At 42.2% G+C, this 23,197-nt stretch overlaps 1 protein-coding gene across 5 annotated transcripts in view; it reads right to left on the bottom strand.

The window, feature by feature from the left end:
- Nucleotides 1-550: 550 nt before the first annotated feature.
- CAB39L (calcium binding protein 39 like) overlaps nt 551-23,197 on the bottom strand; it is a 60,110-nt gene continuing 37,463 nt past the window's right edge. For all 5 annotated transcript variants that reach the window (XM_082278434.1, XM_082278435.1, XM_082278433.1 and 2 more), the window contains 6 exons: nt 21,112-21,230; nt 15,478-15,646; nt 11,908-11,967; nt 10,305-10,370; nt 9,615-9,758; nt 551-2,399 (listed from right to left, as the gene is read on the bottom strand). In XM_082278434.1, the coding sequence (XP_082134560.1) occupies nt 2,220-2,399; nt 9,615-9,758; nt 10,305-10,370; nt 11,908-11,967; nt 15,478-15,646; nt 21,112-21,230 (738 nt within the window). In that variant the 3' untranslated portion in view covers nt 551-2,219. The remainder of the gene's footprint in view (nt 2,400-9,614; nt 9,759-10,304; nt 10,371-11,907; nt 11,968-15,477; nt 15,647-21,111; nt 21,231-23,197) is intronic.

Below are 23,197 nucleotides of genomic sequence, written 5' to 3'. Positions count from 1 at the left end.
CCCCTCATGGAGTCTCTGGGCACCTCTGTGTGGGTCACGCTCACTTTGTCAAGGGCAGGCCTTCCCCAGCAACACACCATTAGACACTTTCTCCTAGCACAGGCTGGAAGCCCAGTGTTCTCATGTGCCTCCAGAGGCTGAGGCAATGGACATGTGCCTCTGTGTTAATCCAGCCCTGGAGACTAGCCGCACCCCAGGAGCTCAGAGCACAGCCAAGCACCCTTAGGATTCAGCTCCAAATCTCAGAGGATCAGACTTAAATGACGGGCTCCGAGAACTGTGATTCCAGAGATGGTCCCTTACCGACCTGCAAGTGACCACTGCCAGCAAACACCACCCGCGGGGTGGGAGTGAGGCTCATGGCCAGGCTAAACTGGGCTGGGGCTGCCAGGGCTGCAGAGGTGATGTTTCAGAGAGCATTAGCTCCAAAGGCAGTGCTCATCCCTCTCCATCTGCGGAAACCAGTTGGCAAAGGAGAGAAGGAATTTAGCACTGTATGGAGTCTGGCTATCCAGAACGTCAAGAGGAAAATAAACCCCAGAGACAGAAATAAAGGGTGATCAGTAATCATGCCTTTAATAGCTTGTAAATAATTTTTTTAAAATTCCAGGCAACTAAGATGTACATTTGTTGTGTGTATCTGACATCTGAAAAAAACATGAGACCACAATCTGTTCTGTTTCTTCCCTTTTCTAAAGCACATAAATTAAAGTATCAGTCACCTCAATATACAACAGTTCAATGAAAGAAAAGGGTTTGTTCTGTTTTTACAATTCAGTGTCACCTATTACCTGAAGCATTAGCTAGAGTTTTAGCTAGAGAACTTTCTTACAGCAAATAGGAAAACTCAGAACTTAGGCTGTCCACAAAAATTCAAGAAATTTCCACTCCCTGCTCTCAAACTCCACTTCCTAACAAAGCATCAGAATAACATTTTCCTGTTAGAAAACAAAAGACCCCAAAACCTCTTCAAACACACAAGGAAAACACTGTCTGTACCATAGAGCTTATTAAACTTACAACATAAATGGTGCAACAACCTCCTTTTCTACAACTGTAACACAGAACCTGAATTCATGTCAGGATGAACAAGGACAGAAAATGCCAGACTACGGATGGCCTTTGGTGCCTGGGGCTGCCCAGGGGCCTCCCAGCCTTGGTATGCAGTAAAGGCTCTCAGCACCTGCAGGCTCAGGGACCTCAACCCATGCAACAGATCTGGCTGAGGCTTTTTCATTATTCCCTTGCTGAACTCAGCTTAGCCCCAGCTCGCACAGCCAGGACTGGAATTCAGATGGAAGGACACTAAGGACCCTCCTCAGTGCTGAGGCTCAGCCCTTGTCACAATTCAGCCAAGTAGCTCTGGCTATCACCCAATATTCTTGACTATGGATAGTTTCCATAGGTGTGGGATCACTTTATCGGCAATACAGCATGGCCTTTGATGGAGGGGGGTTGCCCTTGCCTTTTCCCATTACGAGGCATGTGAGCACCATGTACGTGGGGCTGCTCCTCATGGGACTGCTTGGGAGCTGGTAGGAAAAGCCTGTGCTCTAGCACAAAATGGATGACATACAGGGAAATGGGAGTTAGGCAGAAACAGCTCAGATGGCTGATATATCCATCTATTCCCTAGCACTGAATAGAAAACCTCTGATCGAGGGGGAAAAAATTAGGAAAGAACACAAAATGAAGCAAAAATGTGACCTTTGCTGCTTTTTCATCTTCTGTAGTTTTGACTAAAGAACCTGACCTATAAGTGCAGCTAACTCCAGAGACCAATGTACTCTTTCACAGTCTTGTGTGTGTGTGCAGCGCTAGAACCAAGTCACAACTACAGGTGCAAAGGAACAATGTCACAGTCCTCAGAAGACCTGCTCTGTGCACTTGCCAGAGCTTGAGTTTGCTGATAAAGTTAAGCAAAGAGGTTCATTCTTCTTGAGCACAAAAAAAAAATCTGTCAAACCAGCGTCTATTACAGAGAGATTCTAAACTGACATAAATAATTATAGTCTTGATTAAAAATAATATATTATTCTAGATTTTTGGTTTTTTTTAGTTCTCATGTAAAACCCCTATACTCTTGACATCTAGGAACAAAGACAAAATAAAAACCAGGCACTTGCTGTGCCTTCTCAAGCACTATTGTGGTGTTTAAGGGACACAGAGGAACTTAACAACTGAGATTAATGCCTACAGTGGAAAACAAGAGGTGTTCTTCATGCCATTGGCTTTTTCAAGTCTCGGATTTGCTTAATCAGGTAGTTCTTCTCATCAGTGAATTGTTCATCATCCGTCCTTTCTTTCTGGAAATTGCTCAGAAACTCAATTAGCTTGGGTTGGTTTTTCAACAGGATCTCCACAATAGGCTGTGTTTTGTTTGGACTGGCCACAAAAACCTAACATGCAAACAAAATCAAGCACAGAGAGACAGCAAGGGGGTGGGGACACAGAGAGGGACAGAGGAACATCAGTCACAACATCCCCATAAGTTACTTTCTAACAAGTCAGCTGAAGGCTAGCAGGCCGATACTCTACTGCTACTCGCCTCCTTCCAAGGCAGAGAGAGAGAGAGGAATTCAAACATATTGGTTCAAGAGCAAATTGGAAGCAAAACTATGCCCATGTGTGGTATCACTTCCCTTTAATTTTGCTCTTTGTTGATAAAAGCTTTTGACTATAAACCCAGCTGTTGAGAGGGAGCTATCAATTCTCAGCCTCTTCCCACCCGCAAGACAAATACACAGAAATTAATTATCAGGAGAATGGAAAAGCTTTGTGTCAGTATCAATATCATTGCCATATTAAACCAGGCCTAAAATTAGACTTGCCAGCTTTGTTTTGGTTTGGAAAAATATGTCAGAGGCCTCACTTCCCTCTGCCTAATCCGTTCATGGGAGCATGGAAATTTACAGCAGCAGGAGCAGGAGGGTTGTGGTGTGCCCAGCACTTTTGCAGACCTTGCTGACCAGAGGAAAGTGGCAATGCAGGAAGGTGACATGAGACACAGATACTCACCTGGCACAGCCAGCCCAGCAGTGTGGGCTTACTGGCCTTCTTCAATAGTAGGTTTTAAGGATAAATCTACCCATGCTCTGACTTTTCCTCCTGTAATCACTAAAGCTGCGTTTCACAGCTCTGAACATGACCCCTCATGCCACAACACTGTTTCTTTAACATTTTCTCTGGGTTAAGTGCAAACCTAAGGCTGGTTGCAAAGGCCAGTGGTGAAAGGCTCTTTTCAGGGACCTCGGGATGCCACAGAGATGGGTTTCTGGGGATGTCGACTAGGAGGGGCAGAGGGGACACAGCGCTCGTGGTAGGAACACACGTGCAGCGCACCCTGGCCACCCTGGGAGCAGCTCCCACATCTGGCTCGCACCGAGGTTACCATGGCTGGTCAACAAACACCGCCTGAGCGCTTGTGCAACGACAGAAATAACTCCAGTTATTCTCTACCCGATGAGAAGAAATTAAGGATGGACAGAACTGGAAAGTGTCCAGTTTCCCTCCAAGCCTATCCAAACCAGAATGAAAACAAACATCTGCTGACAGTACAGAATGGCATGTTGTCCTGCCGAGCACAGGAGGCACCACCGCTGGCTCCTGATCTGGGGCTCTTCTGCAGGCCCCTTTGTCTCCTCTGAGGTTGTGCCCACAGGAAAACCTGGGCTACATCCAGCTGCTCAGGGTGGAGCTGTGCTACCTGATGAGGATCACACACACTCTGTCCTGGAGGGCTGTGCTACAGCCTCTTGTCCCTAAGATAATGCCTGGCAAAGCACGGGGCAGGGTTCAGACTGGACCCACCATTAGGCTTCATGCTCCAAAATCAGAGGATGTTATACAAGTGGTGGGGAAAGTGCCACATCAGGGGAACGTGTGGAAGGTGTGGCATTCAACACACACCAACAGCACCCCACTGAGTACTTCTGCCCAAACAGGAAGCTAAAAGTACTTTTTTATTTCACAAAGGTGAGACAAAGCATCTGCTCTTAAACCTTGGCATCCTGATGCCAGAATAGTCTTAATCTCTGTCTCTGCATTTGTCTCCTCTGGATCCCTCCTCCTCAGGCTGCTCCTAGGAGTCCCTGCCACAAGGTACTTTGCCCTCTGCTCTGCAGAAAGAGCTGCAATCTCTGCCATGCTGGCTGAACACTCCCCAAGTGTATTACAGTTTTCCTTGATCTAGTGGCCAGGCCATGGTCCCAGTGACAGTACACTATCTCCAGCTATTCACACCAGCCTTCACCTTGCCCTTCCCTAATTACCCTGAGCTATCATCCTAAATAATTCCTTTTCATTCCCACTTGCCACCTAAAACTTCCCAAGTGCAGCACTAACAGCCTCCACTCCCAAGGATCCCCTCTGAGCAGCCACTTTCCTGCACGATGCCCAATGTACTCACAGGGCAGCCTCATACCAGGGCCACATCTGCCTGTGGGTAGGATGGCCAGTTCACAGCTCTCACCACACTTGAGGGACTCTCAACAGCTGCTGCATCTGAGAACAGCATCTCCTCCTTTGCAAATAACTTTGATACACTGTTGTTGATGCACTGGTTCCCCTAAGGCTGGGAGAAAAAGGGTTTGGGGAGGTAAATCACTACTGAAGGTACTTTACAGCTTTCCAGTCTGTGCTTTATCTAGGAAACATGAATCTTGAGATCTCACACAAGATTCAGGAACAGAAGGATGTTTGGCTCTGGATGAGGCTGCAGCACTTCATGCTCTCAGCTGGAGCAGCCCCAGGAAGCAGCTCTCTGTGTGCTGACCTACAGCAGGTGATCATGCTGATGGAAGCTGGATACTTCCAGGATTTGGACTATGATAAGCCCCTAGTCATCTGGATGAACTGCCTTGGGGAAAATGCACGATATAAGCCTACAGACAGGGATTTACAGATCTTCCTAAGAAATTTTTATTTTGCAGTTCAGTTCCCCCTTGGTGACAAGGAGAAGAAACCATTAAATACACAGTCAGGTCCCACATGTTCAGAAATCATCTGATAACAATGCAAATGGAAGCTATCAAAGGCCTGACCTTGATGTGCTGAACATCTTCCTTCAATGAATATTAGGCCTTCCTAATATTTGTCTGAAGGATGACTCTCAAAATGAAGAAATCTAAATGATTCTTCTTGTAAAAGGTCTCTGCTCTGCAAACAGAACTGGAAGGTTGGTGGTAAACCTAGTAAATAGCATTTCATATTGGTCCTACCACTGGTATTACCATAGCAAATAACAAAGAACTTAGTTTAATAGAAGCCCTCACATCCTGTTTATCTTCCTGCTCAATTATTTATAGATTACAATCTTCCCCTTGCAAAACTGGCAAAGTGAACATTCAAACAAAGATCATCTCAACTGCCAGTCTTGCTCAGTGTCAACAGGGACTCATAAAGAGCGAATATTCAAGGACCAGAAAATTCCTGAAATGTTATTCAATACTTTGGCTAAGCAAACAAAATCAATTCTGCCAGTATCAACTGACCAGTTTCACAGAGCCCAGGAGTAGGACCACCACAAGAGTTTATGTTAGGAAGAGTCCCCCTCATTCAGAAGTCTGTATTGTCATAGAGAAGGAGATCAATCCCTAAACCAGAAACATTATTAATGCTGTCTGGAACATTTCAACTAAAATGAAGTTGGATCAAACCACAGAGAACTTTGTTTCACCTGTGGTTTTATTATCAAAGGATGTATGTTCTAGAGCACTAAATTCAGATAGATGAGAGAAACAGACACCCAAAATAAAGACAGTACCCATATAAAAATTCTAACTCTAAATATTGCTGTCTCAACACAGAGACAGCTCCATTTCATGAGTATTTGCAAAAGGCCTGGAATGAAAAGCAACTCTGAAGCTTCAAAAGTTGTCCAAACTGTTGCAACTGTTGCTACCTTCTCCATTAAAAGTCCTAATGTATTTCTTCAAACAAACATCAAAATTACTTAATTAGAGAAGTTGACCTTATTTCCTTGCAATTAATAGCCAGGCATTACCACCCTCTGGGACAACAGCAGAGCAAAAGTGATTACAGAGGTTGGATGCCCTGGACCGAGTATTTTAAGACTTACCCTGGGGTCATGCACAGTGTTGCTGTCAGGACACTGCGCACACAGAACACACACTGTTCATGCTGCTTATAGCACAATGCTTCACATAATAATCCCTGCCCTTTAGAGTATCCAGCTGAGAAACAGAGAGGACACATCCCCACAAACACAGCCTCAGCTTCATACCAAGAGCTAACTGTCACTATGGTCAAATTATGTGAGGCCATTTGCAGAGCAAGCTGCAGGAGGTAGCTCGTAATGTGCATGAAAGAGAATGGAAAAATGAAACTGAGGTCACAAAACACAGTGTACCCATTCTATTTTTAGATTTAAACTGTAAAATATATCTTGCTAAATGTGTCCTTAAGAACAAGAAAGTTGCATAATCCCAGCTCACTGCTACAGGGTGTTTTCCTCAAAATCAGCAAATTGTTTAAGTGAAATCCAGGAGAGCTGTTCCTAGCCTTTGTTTGTGAATATGTGAGATCAAAGGAATAGCTGCACCATGTTCACATACATCTGAAAGATACGGCCTGCCCTACAGACAGGCAAACTCAAAGTAGGCTCCACTAATGAAACACATCACAAACCCCTCACAGGAGCTGGACAGCCCTTCCCAATATTTGATCCCCAGAATGTGTGCACTTGGGACTGACATCTATCCACTGAAATCACTGCAGAGAAAAACCGGTGACTCTCCAAGTCTACAACTCTAACTGATCCCCTTGGATTATTTATGAAGGAGGAGGGAAGGGGTGAGGTGTGTTAGCTTTTCCTCGTGATTAAATACTGGGTAATCCTTTTGCATACCGTTGTCTGCGACATCCAGTTTTACAAAGCAGCTGCAGACCTTTAGGATGGTGCTGCAAGGTGGAAGGTCCATTTTTTTCAGGCAAAAGGAAGAGGAGGGGCTGGAGTTAGGAGGAAGATCAACCATCTCCTAAGTGGAGAATGGAAAGAGGCACTGCAAGTGGGCACTCTGTCTTCATTTTCCCACTCACAGTAGGTTGGATGAATGAAATATTCTCAGATCTTGGGGATATTGGCATTTTCAACCACAAAATGTTCCTGCAAAATAAGTTTGCACTACAAGTGCTCATCACTTTAATCTCTATTTTACAGTTTCAAATCTGCAATAATTAGAAATTGCCTCAGGGAGTAAGAGTCATAAGCCTTTTTTTTGGGTCAGCTGGGGCATGGGAGTGTTGGAATCTGGATGCTTACAAAGCAAAAACATTTCATTTCAACTGTGTCTAACTGGTGAAACATCTAAATCAGGTAATTTAAACCCAAATCTTTTGGTAGCTCAGACAGAGCAGCAAGTATCCACTTCTCTGCAGAGCTTTGATTCCAAATCACTGTGGTTAGCCTACTGTAATTTAATCCAGGACTGCATAGGTATTTTGCAAGCATAATTTAAAAATGCAGGCACAGTTTAAAATTTATGAGATTAGAAGCTGAGGACAAGATTCCTCTCCCAGTTACATTAACATGGAATTATTACAGTTGACAAGAGAACCAGGCTGAGGGACACAAACCCAGCAACAGGAGACAGGGACACTGCAGAACAGGCACAAACAGCCTTAAATACTTAAGGATTTCAGTGGTTTTCAAGAAGTTAGAACTCAATTTAAGAAGTGAAATTAGAGGGAAAAGAGCTTCTCTGACCCCTCTACAAAGCTAATTCACAGTGTAATTTTCTGTAACATACCCTGTAATGACCCACCCCCTGGTGAGGACCTGGAGGCTGCTACATCCAGGGATCCCAGATCCTCAGTTAGGAGGGGAGCTGCTGCACCTCCACAGTTACTCTATAGTGTCCTGCTGGTGCTTGTGAACGAGCAATTTCCAGCTGATCAGGTTCTGCTCTGAGTCTGCAGCTCCCTCCCCCCCTCCCCCCCACCCAGTGAGCACTCTGTGTGTGAGGCAGTGTGAGAAATGCCATGGGAATGCTGCTGGAAAAGACCAACAAAATTTTATGGAGGTATCTGAGGACAAAGTTTGACCCTTTGAACTCAAGAGATACAACACCACTGCTGCTCATGGTTTGTTTTGCCGGCACTCCAAGGTCCAAGCATTATGTCCACATGGCAGCAACTGCAAGTGGTCAAGCAAGGATGAGCCTGCAATATCCCCACTCTAACTGGAAATAGGGATGCAACATATTGGAAAGGAGGAATGGGAAGGCAGAATGGGGGGAACAGCAATGTGTGGCATGGTTGCACACTGGAATTCTTTCACATTATTCCAAGTCCTCTTGAATGCCTCCTAAAATAAGTGAAATCAGCAATTCCCAAGGAATTCAGGAACAGCAACTCACTCCTTTCATAAATAAAAATCTTGCTTTTATTCACAGACTGGCTAAGAAAGCCCAATCCTCTGATACCTTCTCCCCATTGGCATCTCAAAGGCTGCAAGTGTCTGGAGCCAGACTGCTCACTTATCTTGGAGCCACACACCTCCTGATAAGGAGGAGGAGATAAGGAGGAGGAGTACAAGTTACTCACAGTGGTTTAGTTGACTGGAGGAAGTCAGCAAGGGAACAGCTTACCAAGCTGCTTATTTCACAAAAGGAATTTTTTTTAAATCCTCCTTGAAGCTTTTTTTTTCCTTTTAGAAAACTAAAAGCTTTTTGGAGAAGCTGCACATTCTCTAAGTCTCCACACTGAAGATCTGAAAGTTTTTTTTCCAAATCAGAAATGGCATAAGTATAAAACGCAACGAAACACCCTGAATTTGTGAAGGGTGATGTAACCTCTTTCCACAGTCATTTGGTGTTATCTGGTATTTTTCTTAGCCAACTTAGGGAAGGGATATCCTTAGAGGCTCAAAATTCTTCTTCTGATAATCATTAACAACTCTATTTATAGTTTGAAATTAACATGTTCATTCCAAATTAAGACTTAGTTTTGCATAACAATCTGACTCACTCTCTGTCCCAGAGCAGAGAACTCTTTTGATAAGAAAATGGTAAACTTCTAACTTATTAACATTAATCATCATGAAAAAAGGGACACTGGTTGGGTCTGGTAATTGTTTAACACCGCATTAATGTCACCGCAAAATGATGGAAGGATTAAACTCATTTCAAGCTCAGATTTACCAAGCCTTTTTAATACCTTTAGAAGCACCCTGTGTTTGCCCTGATGCCCAGCACCAGCACCATCTACTTTTAATCTTAATGTAGAGTTTTAAGACCTTTTTTTTTTATCTTTACCCAGAATCACATGGTAAAATGATCCAGGAGTTGGGAGAAGGTCCCCTGGATACTACCTAGAAGTTGTATAATTTGTTACCTGTAGCTCATGGCTACTTGACTGACTACCACCAGCTCAAACCAAAAAAATGCTGCTTTAGGTCTCACCTGAAGGCAGGCAAACAGATATCAGAGGGTGAGTGATAGAAAGGTTTTCAATTATGACATTCTCAAATGCTAGAAGTGACTGTAAACCCCAACCTTTGCCTTACTTTTTTGGACTTCTTCTCATCCAGCTTGAAAGACACTTTTAGGAGGAGAAGAGAAAGTCTGACACCTCTACAACTCATACTGGCTCACCTTGAACACATGGAATGCTTCAAACTGAATGTTGGGGCTTTTATCTCGCAGCAAGTTCATCATCAACTTCAGGTTTTCTGGTTTGCTGATGTATTTCGTCATGATGGCAAAGTTGTGTCGGTCCAGAATCAGTTCACCCAGAAGCTTTAAGCACAATTAGAAAAAAACACATTTTTTTTCAGTTCACTGCATCATTTTTGAACACAAAGAAAGCAGCAGCCTATTTCAATGTTTGCTTAAGAGGTTTCAATGTCACTACCTTTAAACAAAAAAAAAAAAGGAACTGGTCTTCTTATCATGCAGTGGGTTACTTAATGCCCAATAATGCTCATCTTCTAAATACTATAGAGAGGGATCCTGTGTATAGGCTGGGTGTAATGGGAGCTGGTGTGAGCAGTTAGGACAGAAGCAAGTGTAGTGCAGCTGTCCCACAAAGATACCTTCATTTCATTCCCGGGTTACATTCACACCCCCCTCTGCTTCCATGTGCAGGCCATGTCACACCTGGTGCACCAGAGACTGCCATGTTACTCCCAAGTTCATTGTAACCCTGTGCATTTCAGGAAGAGCATCATAAGCCCTTAGTTCTTCCTTTGATAGAAAAATGGCTGCTCCATCACCATACATGCACCTTGATATTCTGCATAACAGAGAGTACAAATTTAGGAGGAAAGTGCTGAGAGATTTTACCTTCAAAGATTGTCTCTTTGTTACGTAATTCTCAGAATGAAGGAGTTTTTCATAATCCTCAAAGATCTAGAGTAACAAGAAAACACAAATGCATCAGATTCAAGTGCATCCTTCCTTCTCTTGGTCCTTCTCACCTCAGAGGAGCAGCAGAGGCTGCAGCAGTGCCACCCTCTAACACTTCCCTGCAATGCCAGGCCCAGCTCTTGTGGCCTTTTCTCTTGGTTGGTTATCATGCAGTGAATTAACGCCCAGGAACACTCCTCTTCCAAGTGCTGCAGAGGGAGAATACCACATATGGACTGGATGGAACAGGGGCCAGTGTGAGCCAACTGGGACAGAAGTAAGCCAGTGCCTGACAGCCTTCTCCTACAGAGGGGTGACTGCTGCAAGGACACGTGGGTCCAGCACATAACATCCACTCACTCATATCGTGGTCATGCCTGGCTGTGTGACTTAATACAACACCCCAAAATGATGATGGTGCATCCCAAATGCTCCTTTTGTGAGGTGTTACCTCGCCTGCCTTCAGCACCCTCACTCATTAAAGCTGTTTGCCCAGCAAGGGTCATTAGGAGCAAAGTGTGTGCTGGATTTTGCAGGGATGGTCCAAGGGAACCTTGTGGTCAAGCAGACTGAGAGAGAAGGCTGCAGTATGTTCAAACCATCTACCAAACAAGCGGGAAAAATCAACACTGCGGTCCAATAGTCACCAAAAAAACCCCAAACCTCGCTTAGGCAATTAATACTTAAAAATTTTAAATGTTAAATAAATGTAGAATGGGGACTGTTCCAGTGCAGTGCTTCAGTATTAAGAGAAAAGATTAGCAGAGACACTTGTTTTGCTCCAGCTAAGCTGCATTTGTGACTCAGCAATAATAAGCCTGCTCTTTATTACCTTCATGGTAACCAGAATGAAAGAAATTTGTCTTTTCATTTTGGCAATGAAATAAAGAATACCTCAGGTAACATGAAAACATAATCCACAGTCTAATTCCATGATCTGTATCGGTCCAATTTTAGTTTAATCCAATGGAATTTTTCTGACCCATATTTGGTCCAAAATGGAGCCAAAAAATCAAAGTGAAAAACAGCAGCTAACCAAGGGACTAATCACCTTAGGAAGATAATAGGAATACTCAGACCTCAGTCCCTCATTTAGGTACATGTAACTTCCAGTAATGCTAAACCATTTTTCAGTAACTCTTCTTCTCTGTCCCAAAGTACAATAAATAACACCAGTATGGCCCTATCAGTACTGGGGTGTCACAAAACTGTTTAAAACTATGCACAAATTTCCCCCCATGATCTGTTTACATGCGAAGTTTCAGTTCCATTCACACGTGAGGAGATCCGATGCACACAGCAAGGAATAAAACTTGCTTTTAAACTATGAGTTCTCCTGAAACCTTGCTCTGTGTCCCAGGTGTGTGCAGAGGGGGTACCTGCATTTCACATGCCAGGCGTGGATTCTGCTCCAGTACAAAGCAGTGTTTGGTTTTGCAGCCCTGTGTGAGGAGTTGATGTGGATCAAAAACCCCCTGTGCATTTTTTTCCAGCCAAGCATAAATAGATTTTTTTAGTGTCTTTCAGCATTGATACTTACTACATCATAATTTTGTTCCAGAAATTCTGCCACCAACAATTTGTGTCGTGTTAACAGGTCCTGGGGAAGAACAGAGAAAGGTTACCTGAGAGAGCAAGCTCCTTTGATTGTCCCTTGATTCTCAAATGTCTTTCAGCACTTTTGACCAGAAGCATTTACAACATGATTTCTACAGACAATACTACGTTCATGTTGTTTTTAGTAGGACTTCAGGGAGAACTCAGTTAATGTAATGCTAACAGAATCAATATAGAACTATTCTAGTACTCTTTCTTTTTATTCCTGTTTCCCTCCCACCTTTTCTTGTTATTGACAGGTCCTAGTGCACAGTACTCACATTAAACAGGGATGGGGAAATGGAATAAAGTAAATTAATCCTTTATGGAGGATGAGCTATGGTCTCCAAGCCAAAAGTGATCTACATGCTGGGAATGACACTAAGCCTGAACTGCTCTTGCTCACCTTCAAGAATACGACAAGGAATACTCAAATTCAAGCACTGTATATACATTTCACTATTTAATAATGAAACTAGTCACCAATCTAAGCTAAGCCATCCAGGCTCCCTCCACCTCCACTCCTTTCCCAGGAAAGGGTCTCAGGTAAGTGGGATGAGTCCCTTCTGTAGAGCTTTTTCTGCCTAAGGTTGGCTTTCTGACACAAAGCAGTATCAGACTTTTCAGACAGCTGGACAGGCTGCCTCCCATTCTAAAAGGCCAACTAATTCAAACTTTAAAAACCTCTCCCACAGAATGGGGATGCTGGTGCTCAGTGACAGAGATGTAAATATTCAGCTCCACAAGAAATTGAGTCTTTTTACTGGATGAATAGCTATGAAATGGAGTGGCCAGTGTGAGGCATTTAAGTATGATTTTTATCTTACTGCTTCTTTTAAAACACAACATTGATCACAATAAATGCCTGATGAAGTCCATTCAAGTTGGTATTTTTCAGTTAATCAGTTTCTGCTCCTTTTCATAATCTTTTTCATGCTTTCCCTACCCAGGCAGAGACTGAAGCTGATGAGGAACTCAAGCAGATGCACAGACACATCCTCACAAATAAAAGAAATCCTTTACATACTAATCCTTTAATTTATTTTTACCACCAATTATAAGAGGAAAGCAGAGTGCTACAAAATCCAGTGCCTGTTTTAAATACATCCCTTCATTTAGCAGGACTGCAGTGACAGCAGTTTTAAAGGCTGAGTGAAACACATGATTCAGGAGCTTTTATGCAGGGCGCTTAGAGGCAAGTACAACATCCTTCAACAGGGGGCACAAATGAAATATAATCCAAAATGAGTTTTTCATAGGAAATGACGAGGAAGCGTGGAGCAGCAGCATTCATCCAGCATGTTCCAACTGCTGCTTGCAGCCTCCACAGCCAGCTTATACCTTGAAATACAAGCCCTTTTCCTCTGCATTTTTTACAGCTCTGTTTCCTCTCTGCAATGCACCTGGGTAACTTTAATTAAGAAGTACATCTCCAGATCATAAAAAATTCCAGTACTTCCCTACTATAAATATCCTCAGACTTTAATGCATATTTAATTGAGCCCTCCTCTGGTGCATAGACTATCCGAGGCTTTCAGCTCTGAACCAGACACCCTGGTGGCAACTACAAACCAAACATGGGGGCAACGGAACCAAAAGCATGAGTTCAGTAATCCAGCCAGCAAGCAATCACAGCACTTATTTTTCCAGTATTAGAAATGAGGTAGCTCCATATTTCATGATTCAATTGCTTCCACATCACTTCTTGCTGTTCCAGCTATTCAGGGTAACAGACAAACAGGAGATGAGATGAGATGAGCAGCTGGTTTATTTCCAGAACTGACCATGTACCAGGTGCTAAGAGGCAATTTCAAAAAAACTAAAATTAAAACTAAATACATTTCCCCCAAGCATTTTAAAAGGCGATTTCTGTCCTTTGTCTGACGATGAACTGCCCTCATACTCCACTCTTTCCAGTGCATGTGAGGATGTAGACTTCTATTTTTAAATCCTGCTAAAAATACACTCAGTTCACAGGGGACAGAAGTATATTCTACAGCTGTAGATCTGCAAACAACATCAATCCCTCTTTTTTTGGGAGGGTTGTAGCAGCCTACAGTCCCTGCTACAGCTTAACTGACCCCTGTCCCCATCCTTCCTCCTGGCTGGGGTGAAGACTGTCCATCACCGCCAACACACTCTGCTGTCGTGCTCAAAGCAGGACCTGGGGAGAAGAAGCAAATCTGTTCTGTCAAGCTGGGAACTGAGTCCAGGAGCAGTTTTTCTGACCAGAGACAAATATTCTTCTGAGCACAGGGTAAAATGCCAGAAACAAAAGATTTAAATATCTCTGTTATGTTGCATTTTTTACCTTGTCTGTGTTTCTGTGCTACTTTGAATTTCATAACCTTTACCTAATGGACACCACAACAGCGAAACTTAAAATAAGGGAAAGATGCTGCAATTGATTAAGGGGTGATTTGAATTGCTAATCCTGCTCAAGTCATTACTGAAGAATGCAACGTTATCTCCATTATGCAAATCTTTATCCCATTCAGTAGGTTAGTAAACACCATTAAAAAGCCAGGTTTCAGCGTATGTTGAATCACTGAGCTGAGTTCTAACATTCCTTACAATTACTCCTGAGGTCTGTCTAATCATGTTTCTAATTAGCTGTGAAAGGAAAGAATAAACAATGTGTTTCTATGACAGCAAGGAGCTCAGTGATATAAGAAAAAAAGGAGTTACATCTATATTTAGAAGAGTCTTTAACTAAAAAGATTTTCCCTCAGCTTCCTTAAATTGTTTTTCAGAAATAAGTTAATCTTCCCTGTATGTGAAGTCCTCAGGGGCCGGTTTTTTTTTTGTTGTTTTTGTTTTTTTGTTTTTTTTTGTTTTGTTTTTTTCTCAAAGACTATACTAGCACCTGGTGGGAATGATGATGGTCACATGCAAACTCCAAGAAATTTGGCAACTTCACCCAACCTCGTTTTTAATACAACACAAACTCTACACAGAGCCCGTGAAGTGCTTCCACCAACTTAGCTTTTTAGCACTACAGTCCTTACACTGAACCATGGATCACAAAAGTAAGACTATGAATACACTGTAAAATAATGAGCAGGCTTGGCATTAATCTAAACTTGACTGCTGAGCTCAGAAGGAATAGCAAAAATTACAATGATTTCAAATGTTAGTTTTAAATGATGCCTTCTATTTACTGGTGTGGTCATGATGGGCAGCAGGTTTGTCTTGGGGGAAGGTAGGGAGAGAAAAAGGTTATGCATTTTACAAGAACTGTATGTAATACATGATTAATTTGAGTTTTAAATGGTAGCATAAAAGACCGTGGGTTATCAGAGTGAAGAATGTTAATTAAATACAGATTTACATTTCTCTAAAAATTCTTTGCAGACTTGATCACTGTTGTGAATCCTGCTACAATCAGACCAAGGGTTAATTATATCCTTTACTGAACAATAAAAAAGCCACCCAGCAACACAACATTCAGTGATGACTTCTGATGGAGTGCTGCTTTTGACACGAATTATGATGCAGGTATTGAATAATTTACCTTGAATGTAGCAAAGGCATCAGAAGCAATATCAAATGTTGACATTTCCACATATTTAAAAAAGTCTCTGAACTGTTCTGAAAATAGTATGATTTTGGCCAAGGGTTCATGGCGGATACACTCTCTCAGCATAATTCCACAACGTAAGGCAATATTTGGGGATTCATATCTGGAGAATGAAGAGAAACAGAAAACATTGAAACACAGAAGAACAAAGATAAACAGGCACTTTTCTATCAACAGGGAACTTTGTAGCACAGGGAATGCATGTGCCAGAGGGGACACCACACATGGATGACAGCTCCCAGCCACAATGCTGTACCCAACTGCAGGACCTCATCCCAAAGCTTAGGAGCAGACACACAGGTAAGGCTGACAGAATTTTTCATTGCAAACCTCTCTCTTCCCAAGCCAAAACACATTTCGGTGTAAATTTGCACTACACCTCCTCTCTGTGGAAAGACCGTGGGGAGTGTGCAACACATCAACAGAGCTCCGTCACCCTTTTGGATTTGTGAGAAAGCACAGCCCATACAACAGAATAACCTCCCTTTTCAGATTTAATTCTGAGCTCCTCAGTTTATCCAAGAAAACTGTAACACTTCATGACCACCCATCTCCTCCCACTCCTCTTCTAGAGGATGTTGCTCTGGAGTATTAATGAGGAAGGCAGGAAGAGTCTCTCCAGGCAGTCCACACAGGATTAAGCTTTCTGTAGCTCTGCAAAATTTTTTTTTTTTTTTTTTTTTGCCGTTTAGGAGGAGTTCTGCTCAATTCCTCTTCTGCAGAGGCTATGGCTGTGCTCAGGACACAGGTACCCATTCCTCAAGTTACAATCCTGTTATGGCACATGCATTGCCATAGCCAGGAGCCAGCACACATCTCGCCCTTGGAAGGGAAAGGAGGGAGGGGGGAGGCAATTCAGATCATCCTCTATTTCTATAAAGTCTTGATTTCTTTAAAGCTGAAATTAATCTGAAACAAAACTGTTAGAAACATATTTAACAAAAAAAAAAAAGATTAAATCCAACAGTCAAGAAGGACTTAAAATGAACTTCTTCCAGCAGTCTGCCAGAAATCATGTGAAAGTGGTAAAGTCCAAGGGGACAGAAAGCACTCTCTGTTTCAATAAACTGGTTATACTATATCAGAACTGTGTATTATCACCCAGAGCTTATCAGCATCATTTTTCCTTTGCACAATTAATTCCTATCACTAGGCCAAAAGAAATAAAAAAAAAAAAAAAGAAGAAAAATACAAAATGCCATCTGTGCTGTGAGTGGGCCCTCAAATTTACCACCAGCTTGCAATTTAAAAGAACAGTAGTGTTCTGCGAGCATACCAGAGCTGCATACTTCAACCTGCTGTCAACAATAGTTGGCTTAATGAAAAATGAATTGCTATTCCAAACAGGCAAATGAAGCTTCCCACCCTCAGGGAAATGCAGGCACTCAAGCTCCTATTTGTTTTGGTTTGGGGAAGCATTTGCAAAGTTGAATTTCTAACTCTTCAGACAACAGAAATTCGCTGATGTTTCCCATAGAGGCATCAACTCCATTAACAGGAACACTAATTTTCAAGGAAAATGAGGCAGAGCTGCTCCTAGGAGTGCAGCCAGGAAAATATTTAATAGTTGGCTAATGAATATTTTGGTTGGAATAAAAGCAAATTACATTGTTTCCACCACAATAACTTTTAAAAACATTAAGTATCAACAGAATCATTCTTAGTCAAATGCTCCATTATCTGGAAGTGGGTTATGGAGCTTTGGCTGTTCACATAAGCGAGAGAATTTGGGTTTGGCTCCTGGAATATGCCTGGAAGAAGTTTACAGGCTGCCCAGTCATAGGTAGCATGTCCTTTTCACCCACACTTACATGGAAAGCCACCAGGCAGGAATGATAGAAATGTGTTTCAAAATCACTTCTAATGAGCAATTAGTGCTCTATGCTGATGTATTTCCACAACAGAAAAATATACTGAGTTCTTCTCTGTTTGGATGAACTTACAACCTACAGAAGCCCCCACACAGTGAATACTGGAGAGAACTAGAAAATGAAACAATGGACTCGAAGTATTTCAAAACACTTATTGTGAATGTTGCAACAGGCAAGACTGAGAGCAGAGATGCATCTCTGCGTAAAGGGAATCATTCTTGCGTGGTTAGTGCAGAAGATGGTACAAAGTGAGGAGCACAGGCAGGACATTTGGAAGGCATCAAGCCTGGGAGACACAAGGTCTTAAACAGATATATTCTGATCTGATTTTGCACTACTTGTATAGCCTGAGTTTATCCTTAGACAAACTCAAGGGGAATTCTGCAACCTCAGCCAATATACCATTAAAGCTTTAACTGTACTGTGACATGAAAAGGTCATCACAACACAGGCTGGGGCAGTGTCTAGGTTGGAGATAGCATGTGGCATGAGATATAGATTTATAGATAGATATTCACAAAGAAGCTTCTAAATTTGTCACTTGAGAGAAACAGCGCAAGTGCCGTAAACTAAGTCCTCAACAGTCACTGTCCTGGAGGGAAAATATTTTAAATTACAAAGGACCAAAGTTATTTCTGGGCTAATGCAATAGGCTGACACCAGAGAAAAAAACTGGCCAAAATACAACTGGTTCTCTATGTACGCAAAACACTGTACTCATCTGAAATCCTATACACAAAGCCTGCACACAGAAAATAAGATGCTACTAAAGCAAGTCCTCATGCAGCAGCAAAGTCAAATAACTTACACAAATGAAAGAAAGAGAAAGAAAGTGAGCTATGTGCAGTGTGTTTTCTGAAGCTGAGAAGCTGGAAGGAAGCAGACAACAAGTAAAACGAAGTCTAAAAGGTAGGAACTGTTATCTCAAGCTGGCGGTTCCACTGGAGTATGAGACCGGAAACACTGGGTGGGAGCTCTGACTGAAGATCCTTCCCACCCAACAGAGCTCACATTAAGCTGCAAAAAAGCAACCTTTCACTGTGAGGGACTGACAGGGGGAGAGGAAATTTTCCATCCAATAGAAATACAACAGCCACAGTAGTCCTGGGCCATTTCTTTTGCAGTCATGGTGGAGGTGATTTATTTTTCTCTCCAGGTAATGTCATGATGTCATGTAACAAACATGGAATGGCACAAGTCAGCCAAACCCACTTTCCTTTAAGCAGATTTTGGTTTCCTATATTTCCTATAGCATTATATGAATCTATATCTGCATTATATAAATAATATAATTAATTCAGCATTAAATACATATGAAAACATGTCCTCAAGTCACATTTTCACATGGTGGTGCCTAACATGAAGTGCTTGTTTCCCAGTCCCACAGCTGACTGCACACACGCACCCCATGCCGTCGGCACACAGCAAGCTGTGTGTGCAGGGCCCTGCCCTGGCTGCAGGCACAGATTTCGGTTTCAGCAGGACACAGGCAGGGAAGGCATCATCACATTTGACATCATCACGCTGTTCTGCAGCAGCTGCTCAGATAGCAGCATCAGGGCTGGGCAGGACTGACTCTGGACTTCTGCTGATGGATTCAAATTACTTTTTAACAAGACATTCCAGAAATGGCAATTCTGAGCCAGTGCAGTGCTTCAGAGGGCTAGTCAAGACATCATGAACAAGGAGCCTGAGGACCACAGACACGCTGCTGCATGCAGCAGGATTCTCCAAAAAAAGCATCTAAGTGATGCCATTTAAATTCATCCACTGACTCAGGTCATTTACAGTAAAATGTCTGTCAGAAGAATATATGCATAAAAGCTTCATTACCATCTTAATATTCTTGGTTGCTACAGTTGCCAAAGAAAATCTGGGACATAATCCAAAAATATTTTTTATCTTTAAATAAAGCCCAGACATATGGTAGCGATACATGTGCAACATGCAAGATCAAAATGAGTGAAAAACTGAAAAAGCAAAGACAGAGAAAAGGGAATAAAATGATTGTATATACATATGAAATTAAAAAGAGCTTGTAACAATGATGGAGAGAATTATCATCGCTGTCCTGAAACTACTACTTTGAGGTTTATATAAATGGTGAATTTTAATGAACACATGAAATCAAAATGCATTTAACTACCTTAGAGGTTTCCTTTCTGAAGAAGCTGGCATTTAGTAACACAAAACAAGTCAAGAGTTTCAAAATTAAAGCTAAATCACAACAGATCACTATACTTCTAAGAGCAAGACCCAGCTCAGCCCAGACACCTGCCAGGGTTCCCACAACTCTGCCCTGCAAGGAAGGCAGCAGGTCCCCACCTCCTCTAGTCCAAGCAACCAAGAACTTTGCCACCATGCTCAATCACAAGCTCACTGTTCTTGAAATCCCTGGTACTGTTTAGTTCTCTTGGTTACTTTTTCCTTACTCAGCTGTCCTGGAATGTGGTCACTTCTGAAGGAAATAACTATTTTAAACGACTCCTGTGCTTAGACTTCTCCCGGCTGGGGTCTGTCCCTGGGAGAGGGGGGAGGCTGGCTGAAGGGAATTTTACCCTTGGGGCTGCAGACTTGTTATGCACAAGCCTTAGATGGTGCTTAAGTACTTTCCTGGCTATGGAGCAAATGGTAAAAACGCAACTCTTCAACCTCAAGAGCAAGAAAGACACTTAAAAAGAATCATTCTCTTAATAACCATTATTTTAAAAGGCTTATATCATGGCTTTGAATGGCTGTTACCAGTGTGACCATACAACTGCTATGAGAGTTCACATTGTTCCATACTGATCAGCTAATAAATACACTTATTCCCACATCAATTATTTAATCCAGTGACATATATTCTCCTTTCCTTAGGAAAAAAAATAAACAAAATCCTAAAGTCAAAAGAAAATTGAGCAGAAGACAGTACACTTCAAGGGTTGGTAAACCAAAGCTGCTCACTGAACAGAAGGTGCTTTTGTCAAAAGTCAAGGGTACAGGAACCTCAAGGGGTTTAGGCCCACACTTGTGCACTCCTGAATGCAACTACAAGTGATCTGCTCTCCACACAGGAGTCTACTCCCCCTCCCTGGCCACTTTATCTTGGGACCCACCAGGTTAGAGCTGTGCACTCACTCCCTGAGGTTAAAAAGACAAAAAAAAAAAAAAAAAATTAATGCTGAATGTTGTAGCATTAATTACAGAATTAATTTAAAGTTGAAGTTCACTTGTGGCCACAAGCATTGGAGAAGTCTGTCCCACAGGCACAACTACTCTTTTAACGCGTTTTTGCTTCTCTCTGTTCTACCACACAGTGGTCCAGTTTGACTCCAGTTATTTACAGACACCACTGTCGGTCACTCCTGCAATGCAAGAAGGCCTAAATGAACCTCAGCAGTCACCAACAATGCTACACGAGAGTTTATGGTGAGAACTGAAGTACACATGACATGGGGAGCAGTCAAAAACAACCAGCACATAATTATTTCAACATGAAGTTTGGTGAAGAAATAACATCCAAATGAAGTAATTTGATCATTAAAAAGTATAGAGTTCCATAGAAAAAAAGTCAATATGAAAAAAATAAAGTAAGAAATCTGGAGCAAAATCTGAAAATCCTTTTTTTTAAACTAAAAGTGAGAAAGTAGATCAACTGCAATGCCAGCATGTTCCAGGCAATGCTCTTTAATGAAAATCAAATTAAAGCACCTACCCTTTTAGAAGCATGAATAGGATATGTGGATGGGCACTAATGTATTCCACAGTAGGGCTGCGTGTGCCAATTTGTCTTCTCAAGATGTTGTTGAATATCTGGGAAACATCCTTTTTGCCCTGTTAAAGAAGCAAAATATATCTTTGCTTAGAAAAACATGAGCAAATGACCATTTACTATAATATCTATTTAAAGTACAATTGAAATTGAAAACAGAACAAGTCACTCTTTTATTTTTTTCTGCACAGTCTCTCCACCTCATATTTGCTGTTTCTCCAAGGCCACAAGAAGGCTTCCTCCTTCGGGCAGCTCTGAAGGCTCCTGACTGCCCCATTCCCTTTTGCACCTTTCTTTTCCTAAATGAAGATGTGCATTCCTCTGACACTGTTAAGCAAGTCCCTGGCTATTTCAAATAGCAACCCTAAAGCACCATAAAAGCAAGCCACTACCCTGAGCCAAGCGTGCTGTTGCCGTGCATGCTGTTGCTCCTGTAGCCTCCAAATGTAAGTTACCGAGCTGGTACCAAACCACTGCCACACTGCCTACACTTAAACAGCTAAAGCTTTTCATTAGTCAAATGCAAACAATTCCAAGTGTGATTGCATTTCTGAAAACCAGGGTTAGATTTAAACTGTGCCCATTATTTACCATGAAAAATGAAATAACTACTACCAGTAAAATGGCTGCATCACATATGTGTCTCTACTTCAATAAAAACTAACGTCCTTCTCTTTGTCCTAATTTTGTGCTGTATGCACCTATCTACACAATCACATTTTGTCTTCAAATGCTTCCCTGTGCAAACAGCTTTCCAGAAGGTCTTTCCAAATCATGTTCTATTCAGCCACAGGGTTCACCAGTACATCTGGCATTAGAAATCCTCTTCCTCCCCTGCTGCTGTCTTTCCTGGCACAGCAGACAAATTGATGTGTGAAGTTAAGGGAGGTTGGAGATGGCTGCACCAAGGACCAGTAACCAAGGCACTGAGTCAACAGCAGGTCACTATGCACAGGGCAAGCTAAAGCAAAAGGTCACTTATAATCTGTACATGCTCATTGATCTGCCTTGGGAGGACAAACATTCCTTGGCAGAGAACTTATTGAATGTTTGAAGCCAATGAGCAGATAGTTTCACATGGAGGAAAATTCCCTGGTTTCACCTCTACAAATAAATCAGTGCTGGGGAACACAAAATATTCTGCTTTCCTACTCGTTCCAGCCCAGCTGGCTTGGAGACTTGGAGACTCAGGGAATTAAACAGGAGAATCAAATCAGAGCAGGTCAGTCCATCTGCCTTTGTCTGCAACACTTTTTTTGACCCTTGGACATCCTTTCAAACAGGCTAATTCTGTATAAAGTCATCCCATTCTCCCCTATCTTTACAACACCCATATCATATGCCTGGAATCCTGCGATCCCCACGGGCTTCAGCAGTTACTCCAAGAAGAAAACAATCCAGACAGAGAAGAGCTGTTGAAAGGATGAGGTAAAGATGGCCAAAAATTAAGTGATCCTCTCTGCTCTGCCAAATTTTATATTAGTTCCTTAATACTGTGTGCACTGCAGCATAATATCCATGAGCAGAGAGGAGATAGATATAGGTATATAGATCTATGTATCCAATTATAGCTGATTTCCTAGAGATCAGTGACAGTGAAAGCCAGAGTTGATCTCTCTGGGTTCTCCAGGAGGGAATGGAGGCAGATAGGAGGGAACCACAGCAGACTTCCCTCACCACCTTAAAATTGGAGAAGTACTTTTGAAACACTGCTTACTTGGATCTGCAATTGAATTTTGCCTTATAATGAAATACACATGGCCACTGGAGCACAAGATAAGGCAGCATGAAAAGAAAGTGGCTAATCAAGAACAAAAAGCCCTGCCAAGGATGCATTATATAAATAACAAACTGTATACTACCTATACCATAATTTAGCCCCCATTTCAAGGCAAAGTAAGGGAAAGATTCTAACATCATCAGTCCTGGGCTTGAAGTTATTTGCTGCCTATTTTAGGGGCTTTACAGTTTGTGAACCTTTAGGCTTACACACAGTAACAACTACATTTTTAGTCGACTTTTTCTGTGT

This window comes from Coloeus monedula (genome assembly GCF_965178545.1).
Source record: "Coloeus monedula genome assembly, chromosome: 3".
In the NCBI taxonomy this organism is placed as follows: Eukaryota; Metazoa; Chordata; class Aves; order Passeriformes; family Corvidae; genus Coloeus; species Coloeus monedula.
Note: the sequence above shows the minus strand (reverse complement) of the source record. Positions and strands in the feature narration are given on the sequence as shown.